This window comes from Aythya fuligula, chromosome 1 (assembly GCF_009819795.1).
Source record: "Aythya fuligula isolate bAytFul2 chromosome 1, bAytFul2.pri, whole genome shotgun sequence".
NCBI classification, from domain to species: domain Eukaryota; kingdom Metazoa; phylum Chordata; class Aves; order Anseriformes; family Anatidae; genus Aythya; species Aythya fuligula.
The window spans coordinates 80,486,744-80,511,597 of NC_045559.1; the positions used below are offsets into that span (position 1 = coordinate 80,486,744).

At 44.9% G+C, this 24,854-nt stretch overlaps 1 protein-coding gene across 1 annotated transcript in view; it reads right to left on the reverse strand.

The window, feature by feature from the left end:
• Positions 1-2,412: 2,412 nt before the first annotated feature.
• LOC116493760 (alpha-2-macroglobulin-like) overlaps positions 2,413-24,854 on the reverse strand; it is a 28,215-nt gene continuing 5,773 nt past the window's right edge. Inside the window, exons 7-36 of the mRNA XM_032195328.1 lie at positions 24,395-24,479; positions 23,441-23,561; positions 22,057-22,171; positions 21,711-21,820; positions 21,060-21,218; positions 19,419-19,646; positions 19,015-19,078; positions 18,378-18,520; positions 16,388-16,537; positions 15,570-15,740; positions 14,830-14,962; positions 14,112-14,226; positions 13,551-13,779; positions 13,220-13,346; positions 12,449-12,570; positions 11,211-11,262; positions 10,846-10,929; positions 10,268-10,444; positions 9,675-9,759; positions 8,383-8,539; positions 7,971-8,045; positions 7,532-7,697; positions 6,349-6,572; positions 5,539-5,757; positions 5,120-5,247; positions 4,675-4,765; positions 4,029-4,097; positions 3,488-3,590; positions 3,294-3,335; positions 2,413-2,595 (exon numbers count right to left, since the gene is read on the reverse strand). Of these exons, the coding sequence (XP_032051219.1) occupies positions 2,570-2,595; positions 3,294-3,335; positions 3,488-3,590; positions 4,029-4,097; positions 4,675-4,765; positions 5,120-5,247; positions 5,539-5,757; positions 6,349-6,572; positions 7,532-7,697; positions 7,971-8,045; positions 8,383-8,539; positions 9,675-9,759; positions 10,268-10,444; positions 10,846-10,929; positions 11,211-11,262; positions 12,449-12,570; positions 13,220-13,346; positions 13,551-13,779; positions 14,112-14,226; positions 14,830-14,962; positions 15,570-15,740; positions 16,388-16,537; positions 18,378-18,520; positions 19,015-19,078; positions 19,419-19,646; positions 21,060-21,218; positions 21,711-21,820; positions 22,057-22,171; positions 23,441-23,561; positions 24,395-24,479 (3,770 nt within the window). The 3' untranslated portion in view covers positions 2,413-2,569. The remainder of the gene's footprint in view (positions 2,596-3,293; positions 3,336-3,487; positions 3,591-4,028; positions 4,098-4,674; positions 4,766-5,119; positions 5,248-5,538; positions 5,758-6,348; positions 6,573-7,531; positions 7,698-7,970; positions 8,046-8,382; positions 8,540-9,674; positions 9,760-10,267; positions 10,445-10,845; positions 10,930-11,210; positions 11,263-12,448; positions 12,571-13,219; positions 13,347-13,550; positions 13,780-14,111; positions 14,227-14,829; positions 14,963-15,569; positions 15,741-16,387; positions 16,538-18,377; positions 18,521-19,014; positions 19,079-19,418; positions 19,647-21,059; positions 21,219-21,710; positions 21,821-22,056; positions 22,172-23,440; positions 23,562-24,394; positions 24,480-24,854) is intronic.

A 24,854-nucleotide genomic window follows, 5' to 3' on the forward strand; every position in this document is an offset into this window, starting at 1 on the left:
TATTATTTCACATTATCTCTTAGTGATTGGTGTTCACTCACCCAAGACCTTTTTGACACCTCATATTCAGAGAAGCCTATGAAATCAACAGGCTTCAGAGAATACTGAGAAAAATTTCTAATTGAGCACGAATACTAATTCCATTTTTATTTGATTTAGAAATAGTAAAACTATTTCATTTCCTAGCATAACATAATTTATTTTCCAGGTGCTAAAAGCGACATAGTTTTTGGGTTCTGAATGAAACTGTTTTGATTTTAGACCATTGCAGTTTGCCTTTGAAGCATGTAAAGCGTGCTCTATGGGGGTAGAAATGGAATATTTGGATATTCTTGTGCTTTCCTACAGTAGCCTTGATAAAGTTTCCTGTGTCATATGCCATGGAGGGCCTGCAAGCATGTGACAGACAATTCACATCCTAGTCAAGCAGAGGGATGTTAAACTACTTTACAGATGTGGGCTAGGTAGGGAACTCCAGCCAGATGATAAGTGATGTGGCTACTCATGGGCAGCAATTAGGTGTTGTTTAATTTAACCTGGCAGCCACAAAATATTGTGTTAACTCTTTGGTAGAAAACCATTATCCAAATTCTGTGAATGGAACATATTCCAGACATTTTACACATTTTTAAACTAAATTGTCATGATGATCACTTTGTTTCATTTGAGGCAGAAAAGATGCAGCAACATAACCATGGTAAACTACTTGCCAAAAAGCAAATGAAACTAAAGGAGCTGTTGACATCCATCTACAGGTTGCTGTAGATGGATCTGTATTTGCAAACCTATGTCTGCATGCACAAGTTTGCACACCTGGCACTTTTGAACCTGCTTGGCCTTAACTAACAGTCTCAGCGGGGACTTTGTATCTCCAATACTGTATCTCCAATACTCTAATAATCCCAAAGCAGGGGGACAACTATAAAAAAAGAAAAATGCCAGAGCAAATTGCTTTCCTCACAAAATGATGAGTTTTAGCTCATAAAAGGGAAAGAGGATCTTCAGACACCCACATGGATAATGACAACTCAAAGAGCTTAAGCAACATTAAAATAAATATGTTATTTGCTTAATCTGTGACATATTATTGACAACCTGGGTCTGTGCATATGAAACAAGCTGCATGAGGGATTCCTACAGATATGTTTGCTTAAGCTATCATTGGAAAGTTCAAAGGCACTTCTGCACACAGAGCAATTCAAATAAAATATACCACATGCCATATGACCTAGTGAGCTAGGGCTGACCTCTACTGCATCTTTGGAAGAGATCTTTGGGAGACTAGAATGTATGTGATAATTTGTGTAACTAACATGCAAAAAGTTTAACCCAAACTACCAGATAGGGGTACAGGGCCTCTCATCTGAATTTTGCTGAAATACTCTAAGCCTAATTGTGAGCCTAGCTGTAAGCCTAGTTAGAAAAAAGTTAGAAACACACTAGCACTCTGGTTGATTTGTTTTGTTTCTAAAGGACATACCAAGATGATGGGAATCAGACAAGCAATTTGGTAATTGTCCCATATAATTTGGCCAATTACAAGAAAAAGTTCCACTCAGATTTTTGTTGCTATACCCATTCAGAGTTTATAGGCACAGTAAGGTTGACACATAAGCATTAGAAAAAAGAGCATGGTTATTTGGTCAAATAAAAGCTTCTACAAAAACACTCTGTCATGCTTCCTTTGGCCATCACACCTTCTAACCTACTGTTCACTCCATGTAACACATCAGACTAGGTCAGCTAGGGTCGAGCAAGATCAGCAACTTGTCAAAGGGGAGAAAATGAAAACTGTACGAAAATTACTCAAAAGAATAAAATAGTCCTACAGGCCTCCTCTGAGGGGAATAAGATAAAGTTTTCATAAAAAATGCAACAATTTTAGCTCAGAAGGTAGATCTTGTTTGAAATTCTGGATGATGTTAAGTTGCCAGTCCCCCTCTGATTTCACTTCAGCTGTTTGGAAACAGACAACGTCTTCTGTGCCAGAATGGGAAATGTTTCCTTTCACAGGTCCTCCCTTCACTTCTATCTGTTCTGAAAAATCAGTTTGGACAGGTTATACAGCCCATCTACTGCACAGCAGTGGTTTCACCATGGAATCGCAGGAGTTACATGAAGAGAGGTTTATGTCCAAGAACTGTCTTGCAGAAAACACCCACATTTACAAGCAGGGATCCAAGTTTCCAGGGCATAGTGGACCAGGCAGAATTCCCTTTCCTCCTAGAGAACTGGCAAGTATGATGACAAACCTCCCCACTGCCAAAAAATGTCTGTCTCCTGGTATTCCAGAGGAATTGCCAAACACTTTCTTGCAATGGATGGCTCTTTATCTAAATCTCAGACCATAGTCTGAGCTGCAGATGGGAAGAGAAAAAAGGCACACTAACAAAAAATAAGGCCAGAGGCATCTTTGGAGAATCAAGACTTAATTTATTTACACTGTCACTTCTTTTCTTGGTGTTGAGGTGTCCTTATGTAATGTTTCAGTAGGCCACCTTAACAAGAAGATCCTCTAGAGGCACAGACATGTGAGCTGATCCAGCAGGGCTCACATAAGATGTGTTCTTCAAGCATTTCCCTCTTCGGCTTCGTCTGGAGGTGAGGAAAGGACAGAATGAGAGATGGTTCCTGAGGAAGCAGTATCCAGAGTCCCAGATATCTTCCCTGCATTCTGGTGGCCCCTTCTTTCATGCCATGTGAGTTCAAGCCCAGTTAAAACCTAGGAACCTACATCACCTAAAATTCTGAGTCACAGATGGATTGGGAATGGTTGGACATGTTCAAGAAATCCTTGCTACAGAGAGGGAAGGGGAGGCAGAGATATCCACCTTAGAAAGCATGTGCTACCTCTGTACATGTTCTCTCTCAGCACCTGGACTTCCCAAAGGATGGTAAAAAAAAAAAAAAAAAAAAAAAAAAAAAAGGGCAATTTGACAGGTCCCCACTGAAGGCATGTCAATAGCATCATAATTTCCCCAAGACTGCTGGGAGGCAATTCCTCAACGTGACATACACAGAGGAAAATACAAGTGTCTCTGTGTAAATTAAGGCCATAACATTGGGATCGAGCCTCAGTGAACAAAAATGAAGGGCTTACACAGGACATGGTGTAGCCAGTATTGCATTCCTTCTCTGTACTAAGGTATGTCACAAGACTGCTAGAGCCATAGTGAAGACATGCCCAGAGACTATATCTAGGCTGAGGATACCCCAGGTTTGCAAAGATGTTCATTCAAAAGAACCTGCAATTGGCCATACTAGAACATGTCATCTGTTCCTCTGTACTCTACCTGTGGTGCAGGGAGCGCTGTACTCCTGTGTGGCAAACTCATCTGGAAAACAGAAGGGGAAGGAGAGAGCAGGGCTGTTGGCTGGCATAGGGATGGGTGCCAGGGGCAGCTGTGGGTCCCCAGAGCTCCCATGCACTTCCATGTATCGAACTCCCCATGCTCGTTCCCAAGGGCACCCCCAGACCCTCACTTACCTGTCTCGTAGTAGTCATAGACCTTCACCTGGGCTGGCTTCAGGCCCTGCACAGGGATGTCCCGCTCCACCGTGAAGGAAAAGCTCAAGGTCTCATAGTTCAGCTGGGGAAGGGAAGCAGTGGAGGCTTAGGGGTGCCTCTGCATCTGCCTTGGTCCCTCCTGGTGTCTCCTCACTGGCCTCATTCCACTAGTGCTCTCCTTGCCACCAGTGGGCCCTGGTGGTAGGCACCACCGCCCTGGGCCCTGGGGGTGTGTGTGGCCTGGCTGAGGGGCAAGGGGAAACCATGGGGCCTTTCCCCACACTGGGGAGCCGGTGGCTGGTGGGCAGGTGTGGGCTGATCTGTGTGCAGGCATGGAGAGAAAACCTGCTGAGGGCTGGGAGGAAGGTACCAGTAAATCTTGAAAGCTTGGCAAAAGTCAGTATGAAGTTCATTCCTACTTTTGTCAGACCCATGGTAGTTTTGAGGTCCATGTCTTTTGCCCTGGGTGTCCCCATGCTTGTGTTTCTCTGACCCATCCCAGCCCCAGATGGACACTCACCTTTTCCAGATACACTAAAACATGGTTGGTACTCAAATCCGTACGCTCAATACCTGAGCGTTGTTGCAGCTAAAGAAAGAAAAGCAAAATTTTACTGAGCTGAGAGTAATCTCCCTGTGCCACTTCCGCAGGCCTATGGATGGGACACTAAGGGAATAAATACTAGGGGGAATGAGGGAAACAACTAAGTCTGCAGCATGGAACTTAGTGCCTCCTTGGTAGGCCCAAGGTCTTCCCTTCACCAGTCTGGCAAAATGACGTACTGCCTAGCTTCAGCAGAGACATATAACTGGCCCAAACACAGCAATGGAAAAACGCAATAATAACACATTATATGAGGCTTGCTAATTCCGCAGTGTCATCTCATAATCTCTACTATTTTATAGGCCATGCACTTGATGAACCTCTCAAAAGGTAATCTAGAAACAAACTGTTACAGGACAAACTATAAGACAAAAGGTAAGATTGTGTGCACAAGGTAAGCACCACGGGAGACCTGTGGAGAAGAGACGGGTACAAGAACTAGGGGAAAAAGTGAGGCAGGGCTAACAGTGGAAAAGATAACAGAACAACTAGGGCCTCCTTCAAAAAAGGGCGTGGATTAGGGGCAGATATCCTTGGAGAAATAATTCACATGGGCGCCTACCTTTCTTACTGAAGACTTGACAGGGATGAATCCCGACAGCATTTTCACATCAACAATCACCATGTTGGAGACGTTGCGCTCACCTGTGTAACTGAGGAACCAAGCAGCAAAGATTCAGAGCACCTCGAGTCAAAGCTGGGGGCACTTCCACTTCTTCCCTAACGCCTGACATCCCACCGCTTTCTGGCAGCCCAACACCTTCTTCTCCAGCCCACTGCACTTCCCTAGTCACCTGTGCCACCCCTCACTACTGCAGCCCTGGGCTCCTCACACAGCTTCACCCCGCAGGACGCCCCCTTCCTCCACAGCCTTCTCCCAGCACAGCTGCTTCTGGTGCACCTTGCGGGGGCTGCCCTGCCCCTCCCAGACTGCCTCACCCTGGACCACCAGAGCTCCTCCAGCTCCCATGGCTTCCCAGGAAGGCTCAGACCAGGCACGGACTTACCTGACATTTATGCCTATGTTAAAGACCTTGGGGACCTGGGAGTCCTCGCAGGTCTCTGGGGTGGTGTACACATGGAGAGTGAAGGGTGCGTCCTCCTGCGTGGGCTGCACGTTGTACCTCAGGCTCGTCTGGGGGAGAGCCAGCAGCTCTGTGTGAGCGTGGGTGTGCATGCACAGCCCAGGAGAGAGACCGTCGCCTACCTGCCCAGCCCTCCCTCTTCGCCCTTCTCACAGCTCCCTCACACTTCCAGCACTGTCCCTCCTGCTCTTTTTTTTCCCCGCACAACACTTCTCTCCTCCGCCACAGCCTTCCCTCCCATGCCTCCCCTCTCCCTTGTCCTTGCTGTCCTCTCCCTGGCTCCTGCTGTCCCGGGGAAGGGGCTCCTCTCCCGGGACAGCACCAGCCTCCACCACCCTCACCTGCAGGTAGACGCATCCTTCACCAGACACCTCTGCGCTGTACTCCCCAGGCACCTGGGGCAGGGGTATGCGCTGCAGCAGCAGCCGGTTTGAGGGGTCCACTTGGAAGTCTTGCTGGAAGTCCCCTCCAGATCTCAGGGTCACTTGGGAAGCTGTTCCGCTCTTGGCGTAGGTGACAGCTCCGTACAGAGACAGGGCCTGAAGAGCCACCACTGTGTCCTGCAAGAGACGGGTCCCGGCACCCAGGGATGGCCGCGTTAGCCCAGTCAGCCCTTCCACAACCCGTCCTCCCAGAGCCTGCCCTTTGCTGGCGGTGGGCACCCTCTCCTCCACTCTCCATTTTCCCCACTCTTAAGGAAGGAGAGATGGAAAAGGTGAGTTTTTATACGATTCCATGCTCTCGCTGTGTCCTCTGCACAGCACTCGCTTGACCCTCAACTCCCTGTTGTGGAGCTCTGTGGAGCCTTCAAAAGCATTCTCCACAGGGGGAAGCAGCACCTGCATGTGCATACACAAACTGTGGTGAGGACCCCAAATTGCACTGTCACTCATGCCACTGCCATTCTGTCCCTCTGCGTCAAGAAAGCCAGGACATGAATCCGAATATCAGTCACTCCCATTGGTTCTACTTGGCATATATATTGGCCTGCAGCCTTTTGGGAACTCGGTAGCTGCGGCAGACGCTACAGGGCTAACTGCAGGGGTACAGTTCCTGCCGGGGCAAACCTTACCGTGCTCCTACCTTGCTCTCTGACACGCTGACACTCTCCTGACATTGACGTGTGAGCTCACGGGAGGGGAGTTGCTCACCTGGGTGGAGGAGAAGCCTCCATTGGGATTCTGCTGACTGCTGATCCACTTTGCAATAAGAGATGCGAACGACAGCTCATCCTGGGAAGGCGCCGGCTGTGTGGTGAGGTGAGCGAGGAGCACATAGGCCGTCATCTCCACTTCAGCAGAGGGAGCTCGGTAGCGATAGTAGGGGAGATCAGCCACCATCTCTTTCCCAGGCCGCTGCCAGTGAACAGATCCATCTTCACAGGGGGCAGGGAGTGGGCAAAGAAGACAACAGGGAACACTTATTTGCAAAGGAGTTACTGGCCCTGTTGGTGCTGCGGTGAGGACAGAGCCCCCAGCATGCAACCACAGGGTGAAACAGGAGCAGAGAAATAGCACCTCACTCGTTGCACGGTTACAACTAGTCTAGGAGTGCTGAGGTCCTGTCTTTGCACCAGGATACCGCTTGCACTTAAACTCCATGCTCATGGAGGCATTTAAAGGCTTGAACACCTCATGGAGCCAGAGATCTACACGGAGCACCGGGCTGGGACACTGTCCCAGTTTGAGCAGAGATGCCCGGGTGGGGCAAGTAACAAGCTCCGTGAGGAGCAGGGCTTGAGAGCCACCCGCAGGTGCAGAAGGCAGAAGGTGCTGGTGGCGCTTCCTTCAGCACCGTGACAGACAACGCTTGGGCAAACTGACTGCCCAGGCTGACTTTACCAGAACACTTCTGAGTCTTTATGCGGTTTCCTGCAAGACACGGAGCTTACGCTAGGGCCTCTGAAATGACCCGTATGTTCGTCTTCTGTCTCAGCATATCTCTCTCTTCCCTAGTTTATCATCCTCTGTACTTTTTTCTGTGTCAAGCACATCCGCTGGGAGGAAGGTGCACCCATAAACATTGCTAAGCCTTTACTAAGTTGTTTTTGGCATTACAAAAGGAGCAGAGTAAGGTGAGATGCTAGCAGAGCCATGCTTTTGCTCAGCACTGATGGTGTGCTGTGCAGTGCCTCCTGAGGAATCCCCTCATAGCAGAGAAGTGGGACTGGACACTGAGAGGGAGCTGTCACAGGTGTTTCCTCTCTCTACACTTTTCCCCACCCACACAAGCCATTTCCTGCACCCACTGCACCACCAACAAGAGCCATGTTATCAAGAGAAGAGGTAAGGTCTGTGGGCTGGAAGAAAGCAATGTCCCACCAGGAACACTCACCTTTTTTCACTGCTTCCTTTTCAAGCAAGCCAAGCATTGCCTTCCTTTTCTCCTCCTTTCCTGCCAGAGCAAAGGCGTACGCCAGCAGTGCCTTGGTGTACACATGGTTTTCTTCTGCATTTGCTGCCGTTTCCAGGCAGAAGAGAGCATTACGCACCACTGAGTGCTGTGGAGAGATAACCAATTTTTGGAAGGCTGGGAATAGATGAGGTTTGTGCCTTACTAACTATACATCATTCCCCTGGATGCTGAAGTGGGGTCTGCCAGAATAAGGTGTAGGGACATAAAGAGTACAGTATTTTTCAGAAATGTCTAACATGACAGCACATAACTCCTATATCACAGGAACCAACAGCTGTGTACTTTTTCCAGTCTGGGTCAAATTCTGGACAGTACTGTGTCATGCTAGACTGACTCAAGTTAGGGTGCAGTCACATACAGTTACAGGCAGAGGAATCTCCAGCAGTGCAATAGTGATGTAGGCCGTCAGTGAAACCTCGTTGTCCACTCCGCCCTGCCAGGAAAGACAAAGGTAGATGTTTAGTGACATATTTTTTCATCTTCATTTTTTTCTACTGTTGCTGTGGTAATACTTTATTCTGTACTGTAGACCCTTTAGCTTTCCTCCCCCCACTGCTGCTCATATGGTGCTATCACTGTTACTTTTATACAGCAGGTTTGCCTTGACTCTTCTTCCTGTCATGGCAATCATACAGAATGGCCTCTGCCTCATTACTTCTTGCCACTGACATGGGATTTCTCTGTCTGGGTGCTCAAGAAGCTCAACTGCACCCATTTGACTTATGGTCAAGCACAAGCCTAACTAAAAGCCAACCAGGCAGGCATGCTACCTTCATGGCATTGTTCAGGAGTGTCCCAGAACTGTGGAAGCAACCATTCTCCTTCTGCTTTTGAGTGAGCCAGATCAAAGCATCCTGGATGTGCTCCTCATATATGAAGATGTATGGCCGGGCCTGGGCAAAGGACTTGAGGACAAAGGCCGTGAGCCTATAATGAAGAAAGAGCAGTGAGAGGGGTTGTGCAGGCCCACTGTCCATCTCATGTGCACTTCACCTGTCTGGAGGAAGGCAGGAAGGCCTGGGGAATGAAAGGCCAATTAGTTGGACCACAAGTACATCTTAACCTCAAAGTATCTGTCAAAAAATTGTTTCTCACCTTGAGTTCTCCTCTGTCTCTGGGCCTATAAAACCCTATGATTCTTTTGCATTGAAGCTATAGTTTGGAGGACAAAGACAATCTGCATCTAAACAAATCTCTTTGGAAAAAGCAGATAATTGTATGCCAATTAGCTTAACATCTGTGTGACAGCAATAATCAAAATGACAGGGAAGAATGAATCCCTCGTAGCTCATGGTCTGCTGGAAGGACTCTCACTAGAAATTCATGTCTCATGGATTTCCCAGAATTCCCCAGATGTGTCAGTAAAACTATGAATATAGTAGCACATATTAAAAGAGTGAGCTGAGAGGCTAGAGCTGTTACAAAGCAGTTATGGGAAGAAACAAGCATGTAGTGAGAGGCCAATGTTCTGTTGAGACACGAGGACTAAAAGCAAACAGAAGGTGATGAAATCATCCACTTTTACCATTACCTAAAGTTGAAAGTGAACGGCAATGATATTCTGAATCAACTCAAATTTTCACAGTAAGTCACTCTGGCAACACACACTTTTGTCTAAGATGTCTTTGCTTAGTAACAGACAAACACTTTTGAAAAATAACCATACAGCACTGCTCTCAGATTATCATCCTTTCCACTTATATGCAAATACCTTTCCCAGCAGCCTTCTCAGCAGATGCTGCTCTAGAAGAGCTGTCACTGCAACTCTTCAGCTTTGTCCAGTTGGAATGTAAAATCCCTGCTCCCTTCTTTCCCAACTTATTTCCTTCCTTCTTATCCGTCATGGTCCTCAGAGCTGCAGGTGGGAGGAGGTGCTTCAGCTACGTAACTGGCTGATGCATCCTCTTTCATGAAGTGAGAGGCAGCACAGGGACCAGAATATCTCTGAAAAGTCTGCTTATCTACAACAGCGTTTCCTATTTACCATCATACAGCATGTATTATAGCTGTGTAGCTGAGAAAGAGAGGATACAGGGGAGGCACGGGTGACACTCAATCTCACCAGGTGTTCCCTGGTTGGCCATAGCGTTGTCCAAAGGTACTGTAAGAGCCATCTGCATGCTTGTAGTTCAGCTGCCTCTGATAACCTGCAACAAAGAGTTAAAGCAAGATTCACAGATGCCGGAGAACATCTGCTGAGGGATGAGGGAACATAAAAACAGCTATTACAGCAAAAGCAAAAGAGAGAGGAGCAGGTCAGTCCTATACTAGCAAATAAGAAGTACTGATACATCCCTACCTCCATACACTTTTTATACTGCATGAGGAGAAGTAGCACCTGTCTTTCTTCAGAAGGCAGGCAGGACACATTAATGACAACAAGCTACTATAGTGGGTCACATTGCAACTGTGCACTGGATTGTGACACTGTTAGGGAGCAGAGAAAAGTGGGTACAATGACTGGGTATCCTAATGCTTTAAGAAACAGATAATAATAAAGGAACAAACATGGAAGGGGCTTCACTGGCATGCAGAAGAGATGATCTGAACAAGAAAGAAGCTCTCTTTGCACATCTGGCCAGCATTTGACAGAAGAAAGCCACAGTGGATCTGGAAAAAATCCAAAGCAGAAGCAAAAGTTGTGTCCCAGCTCACCGCTCACTAAGTATCCAATGGCCTTGGATTTGATCTCCTCACTCAACTGCCCTGTCTTGTTCAGATAGTCCAGGACATAGATGTTGGGTGCAAACAGGACCATGTTCTGTTCTCCACAGCCAAATGGCATCTGGAGGAGCTGGTGCAGGTTCTGCATGGAAGTGCCCATGATGTCACCTAGGGAACAGGAGATATGAGAGGGATATTAACAAAATTCATGGCTGGCAACCAGAATGAGAGGAAGCTACAGAACAAAAGAAGCAGGAGATGATAGAGAAGAACAAAAGAAAATCTGTATTGATAATGGTCCTGGAATGAAACACAGAAAAGGACGGTAGTGAGTCAATGTTTAGGGCACTGCAGAGAACCCTGAGTGGAATGAGATTCAGAAAAGGGAACAAGAAGATCAGAACTAGAAGGGAAAGTACTTGAGACAGAAGGGATGAAATGCAGGAGTGAGGTGTACTAGGAACCAGGAGAAAAAGCTGTGAGGTTGGAGGCCAACACAGGTAGGCAGGCAGGCAGAAACAGTACATGGTTCTTTCTCCCATCAGATCCTTCCTGGGCAGCTCACTCACCCAGCACTGAGAAATATGCTCTGCCTGAGTCTTGCACCACATTTGAGGGGAGCGACAGGGAAAACTTCTCCTGCAAACTCTTTCCTGAGAGAGAAACAAGACCAAACAGTTTCAGTGCAGTCCCAAAAACTGTCTAATATAAGAGCAAGGGGCTTCAGTAGAACATCAGGAAAGCCTCCTCTTCCCTTCATCCCTTGCTATAAAGAAACAGGTCTCAGGGTCCCAAGTGATGGGGTATGTTCTGATTATCTAGAAATATCAGCCCATCCAGAAAATGGTAGAGGCAGCACTATTTTCCTCCTCCAGGCATGTCCCCCACCACCCACACAAGAACAAATGGAGAGAACGGGGAGAGAAGGCCTTACCTTTTGCACAGAGCACAAAGTTCTGGGCTGTTTCCTTCTCAACTCCTTCAGGCTTGAGTGGGATGAAGAAAAACAAGAGAAACGAGAAGTTATTGAGACAGGGAATACAGGCAGAGGGATCCTTAACAACATCCCTAAGAACAGAGTGAAAATAAAAGTGAGTGAACTGGAGAAGGGAAGGCAGTCACAAACACTTCCTGGAATTTAAAAAAAAAAAGAGCTCTGAAATAATAATCTAAGTAAAAATAAAATATAAAATAAATTAAAAAAATCCAGAATCCAAAATGACAGACCCAACACAGTTGTACATGGATGAAGGACAGCAGAAGGAGAGGGAAAATGCTGCAGGGCAATCACATGGGTGACTATTTTAACTGCTGTATGAAGTGAAACTCCTGTATCATTTTAACAAGTACTACAGCTTACAGTAAGCGCTTTTGCTAGCAAAAGCTCAAAGTAGTTCTAGAGGGCTGCCTGGAAGGTGTCTGCAGTTCTGTTTATCATAAACCTGCAGATGCCTTGTGAAAAAAAAAAAAAAAAGTTGACAATAGGAAGTAAAGATGTGCACTGTAATATGCAATGACACTACTGGTACAATACAACATAGTATGCAAGCATTAAGTTGTTTTATGATACAGAGAAAGGCTAAGAACACAGAATATTTCTGTCAGATTTACAACACCCAGCATAATAAACTAGCATTTTCTTATAAAAGCAGCAGTACTGCCACATAACATTTCCTTCTATACCATGCAGTATCTGCAACTCTTCTTGCCATAGGAAATGGATAAGCTGTACAATTTTAACACGTTTTCTGGACTTTTATAATATCTGGAGTTTGTGGGGACTTTTCTGCAGGCATCTAACTCCCTTAGGTGCTTGTGATTCCCCTGCCTTCACCCTGGAGCCAGGCTATGGTAGCAAACAGAACTGTGTAACACTCAGCTTAAGAAGCAGTTTGCTTGGCTACTCAGCTAACAGAGAGACAGCTTGTGCTGACTGGCAAACTGTTTACATTAGGAGATGGGGAAAGTTTAAAATACTGGCAGGAGACACAGTTTTTGCACAGTTATTAACCTGCAACCTTTATGTAGCCCTGCCAAAGTACAGAGATAATGTAAGACCATCATATCACCACACTGTGTGGTGACCCCCTAGAGCTCTGTTTCATGTGTCTATGCAGTGAACACTCTAGCCTGTTAGGCAGCTCAGTTCTCCCCTGCCCACAGCCCCCATACCTCCACCAGCAGCTGTCTGATGACTGTGTCCTTCCGTCCTTTCTCAGGGGTCTCCACTATGGCGTTCCCGCAGGGCTGCTGGTTTTGCAGGGCCTCAGCGCTCACCGAGAACTCCACCTGCCCTGGAGGAAACAGGGGTCAGCCAGTCCTGCTGGGCAGCACCAGGGAATAGGATTCATTGACATTTCTGGGAGTTTCAGCCTGCAGGCCCAAAGGTAGGGATTTCCCATCACAGCTGAGCCCAGCTTCTTTCCCACAGGAATTTAGCTATCTAAATCGGAATGCATGCTGGAGCAGGTGGGCTGCACTGCCATTGAAAGGTGACTGTTTTGGTGGCTCTTTTCCAGAACTTAGGACACCACTGTGGTGGGACTCATCAGTATCATGGCCGTTCAGCACTCCGCTACTTGGCATGCAAACCATGGCTGCTACCACAACATGTAACAGCAACAGCAAAAGCAGAGTGTGAAGGCCTCATGGAGCAATCATCAAATCTCTGACATGGATGGAACTGACAGAATGTCCCTGCCAGCCAGCAAAGTTTCAGAAGTTGATGTCCAAGGCCTGTAAGACTTGATGAAATTGCACATAGTGCCAGACATGGCCTTGGACACTAGGAGTCCACCAGCCTTTACATCCTGCATAACCGGAGATGAGACACTCAGCCACGGTATTTCCCAGGAAACTATGTAGCTCTAACACCAGATACTGAACTGGGAGAATAGCATAGAGAAACCCTCCCTGCAGTTTTCAGTATTCTGAGACTTTTACCTAGAGATCTGGGAGTCACTAGCCAAGCCACCGTTTTCCTCCCGTTCTCACAGAGACAATAAGATTCTTCCTCCTTTCCCACTGGAGTTGCCAGAAATTGAGTAGACTGAGCCAGAGCCACACTGACCTGCCATTTGTAGAGAGAGATGTAATTGAGGAGGGGTGATTTTGAGAGACAGGGAGAAAATATCAGAGACACAGGAAAAAATAGCAATAGTTATTTCTTCTCTAGCAAAGAAGGGTCTAAGGCTACTCAGAGATAAGGTTAGGTGAAGGCAAGAAGTGTACAAGAAGGTACGTGGGTACAGAGAAGGATTTCAATCTTCCATACCCTTATGCAGGCTGTCAGATAGCTGAAAACGGTGGCTTTCAGTGTGAAGGCCTCACCACGCACTACAGAGTAAGGCAGGGTGAGCTCTACAAAGAAGGGCTGGAAGGCTCTGAGAGACACTGTTGGGGATAGGCCAAAGCCTGTGTCTGATGAAGTGCAGAACGCATTGGCTTTCCACTCGGTGATGGTGTCAGGGATGGTCACATCTAGTTCAGCATTTCCTTCAGAGCTGGCAAGAGACAGCAAGAAAGGACAGGGTGATTTTTACGGGATTTTGGTGACTATCAGTATCCCTTTCAGCCTAATGAATCATATTTGCTGTATGAATGATTGGGCACACTATATTGGGCACTGAACATCTTCTAAAATCACTACTACTATGTGGACAAACCTAACCACAGACAAAGGCAATTCCATCACAGGGGAATGCCAACTGATCTCTGCAAACAGTGAAGGACTTCTTGGCATTGAAAAGGCGTGGTAGACATGAGATTCATGTTTTCATCTTGTAAAACCAATTATATTATAAAAGGAAGGGAGGAAATATTCCAAGGCATTCACCTTACAGATACTAAACTCCAGATCCATGTTTCTGGGAAATACTTTCGGACTGTCTCTGTCAGCTCTTCAGGAGTGCTGACACGGTGCATTGGTGAGGCATACATTCTAGCAGAGTCTAAGGATGATAATTCCAAACAAACAAGATCTACATCAGCATCATGCTTTGGTCTGAGAAAGTGGCAATATACACTACAATTAGAAGCTGTGCTGGCAGCAGATGCTTGCTGTTGCTGTAGTGAGCACTGGTACTATAAGCAGTGAAGTTTCTGGGTCAGTGTTTATTAGCAAGGGCTAGCTCTTCCATATTACCCACCGGTCCCCAGCAAAACTCATACTATGAGAGGCAAGTAAAAATGAAGTAAAAATGAGCAGCTTAGAGGAAAGAGCTGTTTATGACCTTGTATGCTTGGCTTTGACAAAAGGAAAGAGAAATCTACCGAAACAAAGACAAAAAGTCCTTATCTACCTCCTAGTTTTGTTCAACTATACTTTGGCTAATCTAATTTCTATATTTATTTCTATATTGATTTAAGCCTATCCATAGGCCTTTACAACCCAGCAAAAGAGACATGCCCCACACTCATGATGAAGATGACATATGTGAACACCCCACTTCATTACTGCTTCCATAACCCCAGCTCTTGTTTATTTACCCCCCCAAAAAACAGATGGGATCTCTGTTCAGAATAGAGATGACAGCAAGACTCAATTCCTTTACCGCTTGTCCTCACGTCATAGTTAGGTAACATGAGTGCACTTGGAACCGCAATTCCTGCAGGTATGTAATTGCCAAAGTTGCAATACCTAGGTTTCTTCACCTTGGAATTTGTGAAAACCTTTAAACCCATTTCCTATGGAAGAGAAACACAAGATTTATTTTTTTGTTGTTGCTGTTACTGATTCCAGCTGAGGTTTACACAGCAGATTTGATGTTAGTATTTTATTGCTTCTAAAGCAGAAGCTGTTATGGTCTGTGGTTTGGACCTTGAGATGATCCCCCCCAGCCCTGGGTCTGGGTGCCCAGGTGGCTCAGAGAAGTCAAGGGATAGATCCCCTTTGCCTGTAGGGCACTGATTCCAGTCTGATTCCAGATTAGGGGTCAGGATTTGCCAGAGATTAGATAGAGAGTCTCCCCTTTGGAAGGAAATATCCGTGGCTACAGTGTAGCTCAGGGACGTACTGATTTATATGCGGTAAGGTAATGGCACAGAACTTGAGTTAGAACCTTAATTCAAGCCAATCCCAAAGCTTTTCGTGTAAAAAGATAACTTTAAGACTGATCAATTCAAGTCAGGAGTACAGCTGTCATGACAGGTGAAGCTTATGACTCTCACTGAACTTGGTGTCAGACTACTGAGATTCACAAGTCATTTCCTTATATTGCATCATGCCACAAAAGGTTTAAGCACTCTCATTCTTTCTCCCATTTCACTCCTCAAACATGCAAGAAGGTTTTACTTTTAGGATGCTGTAAGTGTCATCTTCGTTACTATCCATTAGTGGAGAATAGGTGATCCCATTCACAACTATATTCTTCAAGGTGATACAGTCTTCCAGGGGGTCATCCACATGCACGTTTGGACCATAGCGATAGCTCTGCAATTCCTTCACGGGCAGCAAGCTATACACCTGGGCAGAAGAAGCCAGGACATTTAGCATTTTTCAGTGTCCACCATCACAAGTAAAGGATTTGGACACAAGCATCATAACAGTCAAATCCACACAGCCATGGTCCTCCCTGAAGTGGTTGCAATAGGAAACTGGAAGTCCAAGCAGACATCCAAATTTGGAGATAGTGCCTCTTTTGCTATGGACAGTATGTTACTCTGGTTACTATGGCTCAAATATATGAAAAATTACAGTGGCCAGCCTGGCTGCAGCCCTTTGTCCCTGTTCTGGCAATGTCATTTGCTGCTTAGCATGAGGAGAATGAACTTTCTGACACTTCTAGATGCTACTTTAGTAAAATAAATCCATGTCTAGAGAGAAAAACTGAAAAATCATCATTAAACACAGGACAGCTTTTGGCTCTGGACATGAGAAGCAGTTTCCTTAACAGGGTTTCCCAATTACCATTCCTACAGTTGTGCAAAATCCCAAACAAACAAACAGCTGCTGCCTAGTTCTCAGATTTCGCCCACTGAAGATTAGCAAGAGCACAGGAGAGCATTCCTGTGTCAGCACTTTCAGGAAGGATTCTTCATTGCTTCTACCCCATTACTGGGTTGCTCTTGCTCTGACCAGGCTTTGAGGTACTACGCAAATTAAGTACTTACAGAGCCAGGTGACAGGTCAGCTTCTGGCTTCATGAGGAGAACACTCTTGTCCACAGCACGGACAGCACAGAGGGAGTTTGGGGAGGCTCTGAACAGCAAGTGCGTTTCAGAAGAAGGTAGGCCTTCAGAAGGAGAGAAGCTCAAGTCCACCTGTATCCACAGGAATACCTATGTCACAGATGCCCTAGCCTTGCAAGACTCCAGCTGAGCATCAGTCCCAACCCTATGAATCCCACACAGACATGTATACTCACACCCTTCCCTCTGTGAAACATTGTTGAGTTTCCTTCCTGCAATGCCAGAGGAATCAGCACTAACAGTTCTTGTCAACTTAAGCATCGCGACTTTTCACAACTTTTAAGGCATTTGGGGGTTTTAAGGCCACTGTGAATGTGATGAGATAATCCCACACAGTGACTAGATCTGTTCAGACAGCTGAGTATGGTTTTGAACAGGCTTCAATCTCTGTGCTGCAACCAGAGGTGTTGTGGAGATACAACAAACCTGCAGCAATCTCACTTGGCAGATTCACTGGTAACATGAGAAGCAGTGATACCTTGGAGCAACACTGTAATATGTACTGCCTGGTGATGGCTCTGAAGAACCAGCTTGTTGGCTGAGACCTGCCAGACTAATGTGCCTTCCTCAAAAGCTAATTCACAACTCTAATGACCTCCTACTAACCTCTGCCCTGCAAGTTCTTTCTAGCAAAGCTGATTTCAACACTATCTCACATGGTTTTATAATAGCATGGCTGACCTGCATAGATCTTCCCTCTCATCAGCAATACAAATGCACCCCTAACATACAGCAATCACAGCATCCTTACACTAAACATGTTCCCTGACAAAGCTGCACTAGCTGCCAGTCTCCTTCATGTCCCAGTGAGACCACACAATGCCTTTTGCTGACAACCCTCATCTCTCCCAGGGTGGTCTCCCAACCTTGTGAATGCAAAAAAATATTCTTGAGGAAACAGCAGAACAATGAATGTAGCAAGCTTGCTACTAAAAACAATGTCTAGCATACTGATGGCCCAAAGTCTGTCCCAGCCAGGCTGCTTTGAATCCAGGATGCTTTTGGAGAGGAAAGCAGTACCTAATCACATAAATTAATTGGCACTTGGCATGTGCCTAGACTTTAATACTGTGCATAGAATGACCTTTAAGATAAAAAGAAAATTCAGGTGTCCAATGTCTTACAGTGACACCAATATCAAGAATTCATTTAGTTTGGCTTTTAGTGGGACAAGGGACTGCCTTTAACAGTGTACTATTATTTTGAAGCTCTAGTGGCAGCTTGAGGATCCTCTCTTCTTAGGGCTGCTCATACATTATTCTGATCTTCTGCATAACGAATAGATGGGTCCACAAGAGAATCATGGTCTGTATGTTCACAGAACTTTCTTTGACCTCTTTCAGCTGAAAAGCAGTCTCATCTGTGCTATCGGAGCACCACCATTCATTGCTCGGTACAGATGGCAGGTTTAAGCAAAGTTTAGCTTCATTTATGTATAACAGAAATTACAATGACAGGATGAGATGTATGAGAGTTGAAAGATCTGACAAAGATTAGATGTGCCTACTGGACTGGGGCTGTGTGTGTGTTTTATTTTTGCTCTGCGACCACGCAAGATGCCACATCATTCTTACAAAGAATTTGTGTGAAAAGGAGTGAAATACATGTGTTGCAGTATGACATAAGATACATGGCCTCCCCTTTTCTTACCCCAAATTGTCTGTGAGATCAGTGACTATGACTTGTTGATGAGAGATTTTAGCAGTGTAATCCCTGCTAGCATCCTTTTTCCAAGAGTTGATCTCCTCCAAGCTAGCACAAACCAAAAAGCAGTGAAGCTCCGTAGAACAATTTATTAGTGGCTTGTCCAGTGTTAGCAAATCTAAGTAAATGAGCTTGGACAGGCTAAATCTAACAAAAGTTTTACCAGGTTTCAGTCTAATGGCTGTTCCCTCAAGAAGTGATCACTTACCTTATTGCTGAAACATTTTTCTATGTTGAACTTGGCTGAATCAGCAATCACCTCCCTGCTAGGAGTAGTGGTGTAGACAAGCACTTGGGCCACTGGAGCAATATCAGCTTCCACAGGCAACTGTAGCAAGAAGACCCCGTTGGCTAACAAAACAAGAGCAAAAAGTTGAAGTACAGGAAACCTGCTCATGGAGCAGCCAAATTTCCAGCTTTTCCTTGATGATGAACTTCATTCTAGCTATAACGAAACTCTAGGCCTCCAATTGGGATGAATTTGTTTTCAAAGAGATGCATACGACTCACTGTCTGACTGGAAAGGCCTGTTTCAAGACCTGTTCTACACTGCATAAGCAAGCTGAATTTTGGTTGAGTTTCTAAAAACAAACCACCAGACAGTGTCTCTGAGGAGCACTGAAGCCCCAGAAACACAGTGTTGGAATAAAGACAGCTGGTACAGGGGTTAGTGCAAATCTGTGCTAAAAATGAGTAAAGACAGAAAAGAAAGCTCAAACTCTTCCCACATCCTAGGGAACATGGATATGGGAATTCCTGCACTGCACATGGAAGCAGCCTGTGTGTCTGCCACAGTTGCATAGCCTCACAGGACAGAGACAATATGGCAGGGGAGGGAAACTTACCACTTTCCTGGTCCAAATCCAGAATGCTGGTGCCAGATTGCTTGATGATTCCTTTGGCCATCACCTGAATGGAAGGAGAAACCTTGCTGTGACTGAGGTTATGCATGAGCTAAACCTTAAAGAGGGAGAACTTGAGAGGAGAGTAACTGAGTGTTTGTAAGTGAGCAACAGGGAGATGTCTGCATCCTGCTCAGCTGTTCTCTGCCTCCCTGTAGCAGAATCCCAGTGCTCACCCAGGGGACACTGGGACATCCTCACTCCTTGACCCTCCTTTTCATGGGAAAAGAACATGTGGAGGGTGATGGGGAAGTGTTTAAAGCCTGCTGCCTCAAACCACAATTTCCATCTCCACCTCCTCTACAATTACCAGTGACAAGCTGACTGTATGGGAAGTGCAAACTTACCAGGTAGTAAAAGACAATTTTCCTCTCCTCTCCTACGGCTTCTGGTGTAAGGATATAGTGCACCCGCACCTCTGTGGGGGAGCCGCAGCTTAGCATCTCAGACTTGGGCTCAATTTTGAGGAAGCTCTTACTAGGGGAGTAAAAGCGCTTTATGTACAGATGGCCTTCTTCATAATGTGGAAAAACCAAGGAATGGTCGAAGCAGTGGGAGTATGATTTATGAGTTGCCTGGAAATGGAGAAAATACACACATAGAGATCCTCAAACACAGGCAGAAGAACTGGGACCAACATTCATGGTCTAGTGTTACAAGTTTGGTATTTTTTGTACTTAAAACAAAAAGGCATTCTACCCAAAACAGAAACATGAGCCTCGAAGATGAAAGACAGACAGGGTGGCAGTATCCTGAGCAAATAACTGGAAATGACTCAATCCCAGAGAAGCTGGGCTTTGTCTCAAATAGACTGAATTTTATCGGTTGTTTACTTACTGTCAGTATCATCATATGGACTCTTTACCCTAATATCTTGCCCTCTCTAATTCTCAGTTAGTTTAAAGAGAAAATAAACCAATTTTAATTTTTATTATCATCACTGGCACTGGAGAACAGATGTTGCTGTCCAGTTCAGGAATTACTAGCACCAGGATCAAGCTGAGGATGCTACAGAAAAGGAGAAAAATTCTCCAATTGAGAATTCAAAACCTAAATCAAACAGAAGTTTAGCAGGTGAGAGGCCATGTCTTCCTAAAAATAAGAGTGAAGGGAAAATATTTCACATTTCTAAGGGTGCTGTTTCAATATTTCATGTGCTTTCCATGCCCTTATTTCTTTATCTTTCTCACTACACTTAGAAATTCTTGCCTTTTCTTTATCTTGCAAAATTCTGCAACTTTCAAGCACATTGTGGTAACTTCTAGATATTTTTTAATGGTTTTAATCTGTGACAAAAGAATTGTATGGAGAAAAAACAAATATAAGTCTGGACAAAGTGCCTTATTCCAAGGTGAAATATTAGGAAATGTGTATGTTACATATATATTACATTTTCCACTAACAAAAGGATGCTCAGCAGCACTTAACTTCTTCCAGATAAATGAACTCTACACCACAGAGAGAATTTCTGTTAATGGTTCATACTGTTTTTCTATTTATGGCAGGGGAAGAAAGGTAGGAGGGAGGGAAGGAGGGAAGGAGAGAGGAGTTTAGAATCTCAGAATGCTAAATTAAACCTGGAGAGATGCTTAGATGAGACACCTGAGAAATCATTTAGTTGAAAAGACAGTGAAGCACTAGCAGCACTCCACCATGAGAGATTTTTAAGAATAAGTTAGATGCATCCTTGATACAGATTTGTCTAGGTAGGGTTGGTGATCCCTTGGAGCAGAACGGACTATATGACCTCTTGATGTTTCTTCTAACCCTCTATTACTATTGCCAAGCTGAAATCAAATACAAGCTAAGTGCAATTGTCACATGGCAACCTGGTCTGTTGCATGGCTATTTCCACCATAGTGACGCTGAGGTTGGCAAAGACAACCAGAATCAAGAAGCTAAGTGCTTCTGTATATGTAGTAGAAACTTCAGAAGTACTCCCCCTCCATCCCTGCTGGTCACTTTATCACTTTGCCTCCATGACTCACTCTAATTCCAACAGATTCCAATTCCAGCATGGAAGTGTTCAGGGCAAACTGTGCCCTGCCCTCTTCATTTGTTGTGTAGTTGGTTTCCTGGCCTCCTTGTAAAGAAATCCTCACAGTTTCATTGGCAATTGGAGCACCAGACCCATCCACAAGTTTCACCTGCAGGAACAAAAACAGGATGATACAGGAGAACACCTGTACAGTCACTAAGCTGGGGATGTTGGGTCCATCTGAGACAGGGAAATTTCCATGGCACTTTGCATCACTTCACATCACTTCGCTCTTCCAGAGAGGGCTGTGAACTTTCTGAATCTTACTTCTTTGTCTCTTTCTCATCTCCATCTCTGCGCCAGAAGACTGGAGACAAAGACTGACATGCACTCACACCAGTTAAGGCCTCCTATTAAGCAGGAGACCAGAGAAGCAAAATGTGACTTGACTGAAGAAGAGGGGTCACAAGGACAGAGGGGGAAAGCAGAATGAAAGCTATGCTCTCAGCTGCTGTTCCCAGGTTAGAGAGCCTGAAGAACTGAGGAGGTCATCAGGGATTAGCAGCAACACTGAGGTTCAGCATATTTGCAGATGTGGGCATGTGCCCATCCAGGAGGTTCAGTAGCACTCATGACACTCCACTTCTCAAGGTTTCCCTACCTGTCCAAAGAAGGGGATTCCAGGTTTGTAGTGGGAGTCTGAATCCTCAAAGGTGATTTTGCTGATGGTGTTTGTGATCTTGGAGAAGCTTGTTCCAGTCAACACCACTCCTGCAGGAAGAAGATTGAAGAATTAATTTGCCTTTCCCTGACATTAATTATTTTTGCTCCAGGTCAATCCTCCTTTGTTGGACAATAAATTTAGTTGATGCTCCTGATATCCAGGCAGGAAACTTTAGGATTCCAGAACTGGGAGTCTGCTTTTCTCCCTCACTCTTACTCGGCAGGCCTCTTTGCTAGTCTCTCCAGGGCTTATTATGTGTCTCTTTGATCTAGATCATTCATACCTGTTTCCTCCTCTTTAATCTTAGCCTCTACATGGAGCTTATCCTCATATCCAGTTCTCTTGAGCTGGAATAACTTGGTTTTTACCACTTCAGAAATGCAACCATGGTTGTCTGTCTGTTGGAGGAAAACAAAAAGGCTGTTATAGTCTCATGTGCATGACATTTTTCCAACTTAATGATCCCATCATTGTGTGATGTGGTTAGGTGGAAGAAAAGCTCACAGCCTCACAGGCCATGCTCTTCACAGTTTTTATCAAAACTGGAAAAGCACCTAAATAACTTGGCAAGGAGCATTCTGAAGTATCTGCAGGAACATCAGAGCAAAGAATGTGCAACCTAGAAGATTTTTGTTTATGTGTGTGTTTATGATGTTTATTATTCTAAACACTTGATACAGAAGCATAGAGAATTATTCTTGTGTATGCCACACAGGAAGCATTTGCCAGGTGTCAGGCACATTGGAATATAGCTGCTGACTTAAAATGCACAGGCAGTACTAGTGATACATAAACCATAGATAAAGTTTGTGTATGTGTAGAAAGAATAAAACAGCTGGAAAAGTATTTCAAAAGCTTGCCACCTCTCATTATCTTCATGTACAAGACAGGTCTCCACAGTCAAGGGAAGAGCTACCTAGAACAGAGTTTAGCACTGCAGTGTTCATGTTTCCATTTAGCATGGATTACAGCACAGTAGCAGAGGCAATTGTGGGGATGATGCTGTCGCACATTCCAAGAATCATGCTCTCTTCTGCTTGCTCTCTTGTCCTAGCCTATGTCCACAACTGCCTCAGCTAGATACCTTCAGTTTCTGTCAATTAAGTTAGCACGAGTCAACTTGTCCATGCTCCAAATGCCATTCAGTTTTGCTCTGTAGACTTGCCAGTGTGATAGTAGTGTGTGTGTCAGGGGAGTATCTATCTGTCTTAATCACTGATGCTAAATTCATATTCTTTTCCTCCTTGCTCAAACTCATCCCCTTCTTTCTGTTCCTTTCCTGTATCAAGCAACAACTTCTGATCCCACACACTGACTCTAGTGCAAGCCAACCCCAACTCTGCATTCACCATGCATACCTACCCTATCTCATTATTCCCTTATACTTGCTAGTCTCCTGATTTTTTTATTTTTTTCTTGTCACCTCTTCCTTCTCTATCAAGCTTCTTGCCTTTTCACACATCTTTCTTACAGCACAGGCCTTTCAGATTTCACCTTGCATCCAATCTTCATTTCTTCTTAAGGCTTTCTTAAAATACATGAAATCTCTCCCCTCTTCACACTCATGATTGTACCTACTCCATCAGAGCAAACTTGTACCTAAAAGGCATGCTCAATAAACCACATTTTCTCCTACCACTTTGCCCCCTGGAATTATCATGACTCACCTGTCCAGAGAACTCCTCACACACTGCCTTAGACTCTTCACCATAGCAACTGGATGAGTATTGAAACTTCCTGCACACACGGAAACTCACGAGGCCAGGAACAGGCTTCCCAAATGTGTATCTACAAGCAGGGAGGATAGGAAGAAAAACAGAGCCATGAGGAATGTAAAAGGAATGGAGAAACTGATTAGCTCACCCCCAGTGGAGCCAAAACTCTTTCCTAAAACCACCTCCATGATACAGCAGGGTCATCATAGGAAGTAAAAGGCAGCAAGAAATTTGGTAATGTTTTAGGATCAAGGTTGGCAATAAGGGCAGAAGCACTGAGTCTTATAATCCTGATTCCTAGGAATAAGACATAAGTGTGCAGAAATAATTTATTATAATGCTTATTCAGTTGAGAGTACACCTAGTCTTGGAGAACATGTTGCAAGTATCTACATCACCACCCAAATCAGACGCAACTGGTTTATCTATGTATGTGCATTGGGTCTCTCAGCTCATTTTTCATCCCATGCTGTGTCTCTTCCTGCAGGACGTGTGGAACATGCCACACAGAACTGAATGACATAACTCAAAGGAAACATCACTTATGGTTTTCTCACAGCATTGAGAGTAGAAGCCAAGTTTAAAATGCAATTCCAAGTTGAGATAAACAAAGACCTCTTCTCTAGAACAGCAGCTAATCTTATGTCCTCTATGACCCTCATATGTTAAAAATATGCAAAAATACTCTCAAAAACAAAACAACCAACCAAAAAAGAAAAACAATGTTTCTATGTTACAAAGTGTCCTAAGCAAAATTGTAAAGCCTTTTGTCTAATGGTATATGTAGTCTATTTGGTCCTAGAACCCAGAAATGGTTGAGAAATATAATGAAGTCTCCCAACAGGACCTTCATCAGTAGCTGAGGTGAAACCAGAAACCAAGGACTGAAAGAAGAATGACACTCACAAGCCACAAACTGTCACCTTCAGCTTCTCATCAAGAATGGTGATCACGTCGGGCATTTTCACCGTTACTTCAAATTTGGGCAGCACTGCAGCAAAAACAAAGGAAAATAGTCTATATGGTGGAGAATAACATAAGAATGAGACCCGAAGGCTGCTCAAAGGTTATTCTTACAAATGTTCTGAAAGCTTTTAGCATCTAACTGGTCAGATTTTAGTGGCCAGTGTCATCTGCACATCCCACCAAAGTCAATGAAAGCCACCGGCATTCAGCCAGCCACTGTGTTGGGTAAGAAGACAGGATAATTACACCAACTATTAAAACACAGCAGTTCTTTAGGTAACACAAGGGCTAGTCCCACACCAGTATGATACATTAAAACAGATCGTCCCACACCAGTATGATACATTAAAACAGATCCAGTATGATACACCAGTATGATACATTAAAACAGATCAGTCCC